Raw genomic sequence first — 2,500 nt, forward strand, 5'->3', positions numbered from 1 at the left:
AAGCAAACAAACTTTCCGTAATGATTCATCCCGTAGACTTACAGCGTGGTTTGGGTCCCGGCTGACGGTAAGTCTTGAGGTACTTGTCGAACTGCTGAGCATCGAGACTTTCAGTGAAGAACTTGTGGATGCGGTTCGAGAGTCGGTCCTTTAAGATCATTTTCTCCTGCTCTTTTTCTGGAGGTTGGGGAAGGGCGCGGAGGGAAGAAGAGACGGGAGGGGAGGGGAGGGGAGGGGAGGAGAGGGGGGAGAAAGGGGGAGGTCGAGGAGTAGGTAAATTACTGTAGTTCGTCAAAAGGGAAATACTTGTTGTCTGTGTACATGGAAGAATGATCTTCGGTGTTGAAGGTAAAGGGAGAAAGTATAGTATCTCGTAGAAGAGAAGATAATCGTGTATTAAGGATATAAATTCACATGAAATTACATTGAAGATAATATGTAGGAGAAATAGATAGATTGAGAGAGAGTGAGAGAGAAAGAAAGAAAGAGAGAGAGAGAGAGAGAAAGAGAGAGAGAGAGAGAGAGAGAGAGAGAGAGAGAGAGAGAGAGAGAGAGAGAGAGAGAGAGAGAGAGAGAGAGAGAGAGAGAGAGAGAGAGAAGAGAGAGAGAGAGAGAGAGAGAGAGAGAGAGAGAGAGAGAGAGAGAGAGAGAGAGAGAGAGAGAGAGAGAGAGAGAGAGAGAGAGAGAGAGAGAGAGAGAGAATGGTGATAGAGATCAAACAGAGTTTTTGAGATGTGTTGACTCATGAGAAGGAGTGTAGTTCATGGGAAGCATACTTATCTAACGAACTTGATCTAATAACTGAACTATGGACTGAATTGCAGTGACAATTCTATGGAGAGGAATTTTTTACATGTCTAATCAATTATTCACGTTTTTTAAAGGGAAAATGTTCTAATGACATTGCTAAAAAAGGATGGTTTATATGTGATACAAAATGGCTTATTCTATGACATGGAAACGGTTAGTAGAAGAGAAGAAGGTTAATAGATCTTTAAACACACATGTTGAGAGGAGCAATTGCAGGCTTTTGGAGTGAGTAGTAGCGATTCAGCAACTGAGCAGACGTTAGTAAATCAAAATAAAAACGAAAGACATAGAACCCAAAAATATAATTGAAAAAAAAAAAAACTATATACGTAAGAGGCAATAGAGATAAAGATTTGTACCAGATTTATTTTTTTCTTCTTCCTGGTGATGTACGATACGCCTTTTCGCCAATTCCGCTGTTCCTTCGCGCTCAAATACATTCGATTTCGTTATATTTCTTTTTTTTTCATCGTTCGCTTGCTGTTTCGATAAGGTAAACAGAAAAGAAAATCAGCTTTCGAATCACCGCACCACGTCCGCTGAGACAAAAATTTTGGGTCTTTTGTACCTGCTCGCTGCCTGTAGTTATTCCATACAAACACCATCAAATACAATATCATCATAAATCAACAAAATCTACTGAGTCACAATAACACGCTACTTCATGTGATTATATATTTTCTTTCCTCGGCATAAATCACATATGGAAATTATCCCACTGAGATCCCGTTTTCTATGGTGTATAAGGTGTTGAGGGATGCAGGGGGGACTGACTTACCGGCGGCGGTGCGTGTGGTCTTGTAGTGGCTCAAACACTTGATCCTGAGGTTGTCTTTCATGTGCTCGTCCTCTGGGTAGTATCGCTGTCTGCGGGAGGCCAGCTTGGGAAGCTCCGCGAAATCCAGGGCTGTTAAGGGTTCCCTCAGACTCAATTTAACTAGATTTTTCACTTTTTTTTTTTTTTCGTTTACCATAAATACGTTTCCCCCTTCGATTATGTCGGTCTTGGTTTTAGCGTGATTCGTCATACTGTAAGTCATACTGCGAGATGGGAAGAGTTTTATCGTTCACTCTCTCATTTCGTGGTCCCTTTTCATCTCTCTCTCTCTCTCTCTCTCTCTCTCTCTCTCTCTCTCTCTCTCTCTCTCTCTCTCTCTCTCTCTCTCTCTCTCTCTCTCTCTCTCTCTCTCTTTCTCTCTCTCTCTCTGTGCCTCACTGTATATTTAACACATGCTTACGTCTCTCTCTCTCTTTCTCACACTCTGTTTCACTATATATTTATCACATGTTCAATTCTCTTTCTCATTTAATATTTACAACATGTTTAACCCTCTCTCTCTCACTCTTCCCCCCCCCCCTCTCTCTCTCTCTCTCTCTCTCTCTCTCTCTCTCTCTCTTCTCTTCTCTCTCTCTCTCTCTCTCTCTTCTCTTCTCTCTCTCTCTCTCTCTCTCTCTCTCTCTCTCTCTCTCTCTCTCTCTCTCTCTCTCTCTCTCTCTCTCTCTCTCTCTCTCTCTCTCTCTCTCTCTCTCTCTCTCTCTCTCCCCTCTCTCCTTAGCGTGTCGGTGATTTTAAGGGATGAAATAGCGGCTGCGAAGCATAAAAACGCAAAGAGGAAACAAAGTCAAGACAACAGCGGATACCACAGAGACACAGAGGGTTCATTCGAAGGAAAAGAACAAGACACAAACA

The 2,500-nt window shown here is 42.4% G+C and overlaps 1 protein-coding gene across 46 annotated transcripts in view; it reads right to left on the reverse strand.

Annotated features, from left to right (window-relative positions):
* Window positions 1-2,500, reverse strand: part of LOC122248372 (uncharacterized) — a 72,028-nt gene that overhangs the window by 26,979 nt on the left and 42,549 nt on the right. For 26 of the 46 annotated variants that reach the window (XM_086543538.1, XM_086543530.1, XM_086543537.1 and 23 more), the window contains one exon: window positions 43-177. In XM_086543538.1, coding sequence (XP_086399664.1) covers window positions 43-177 — 135 coding nt within the window. Of the gene's footprint in view, window positions 1-42; window positions 178-1,588; window positions 1,718-2,500 lie in introns of all 46 variants that reach the window. The other 20 variants (XM_086543547.1, XM_086543563.1, XM_086543557.1 and 17 more) reach the window with 1 other exon arrangement.

Source organism: Penaeus japonicus, unplaced genomic scaffold (genome assembly GCF_977035675.1).
Source record: "Penaeus japonicus unplaced genomic scaffold, GWHDUDI00000001_assembly GWHDUDI00000013, whole genome shotgun sequence".
Lineage (NCBI taxonomy): Eukaryota > Metazoa > Arthropoda > Malacostraca > Decapoda > Penaeidae > Penaeus > Penaeus japonicus.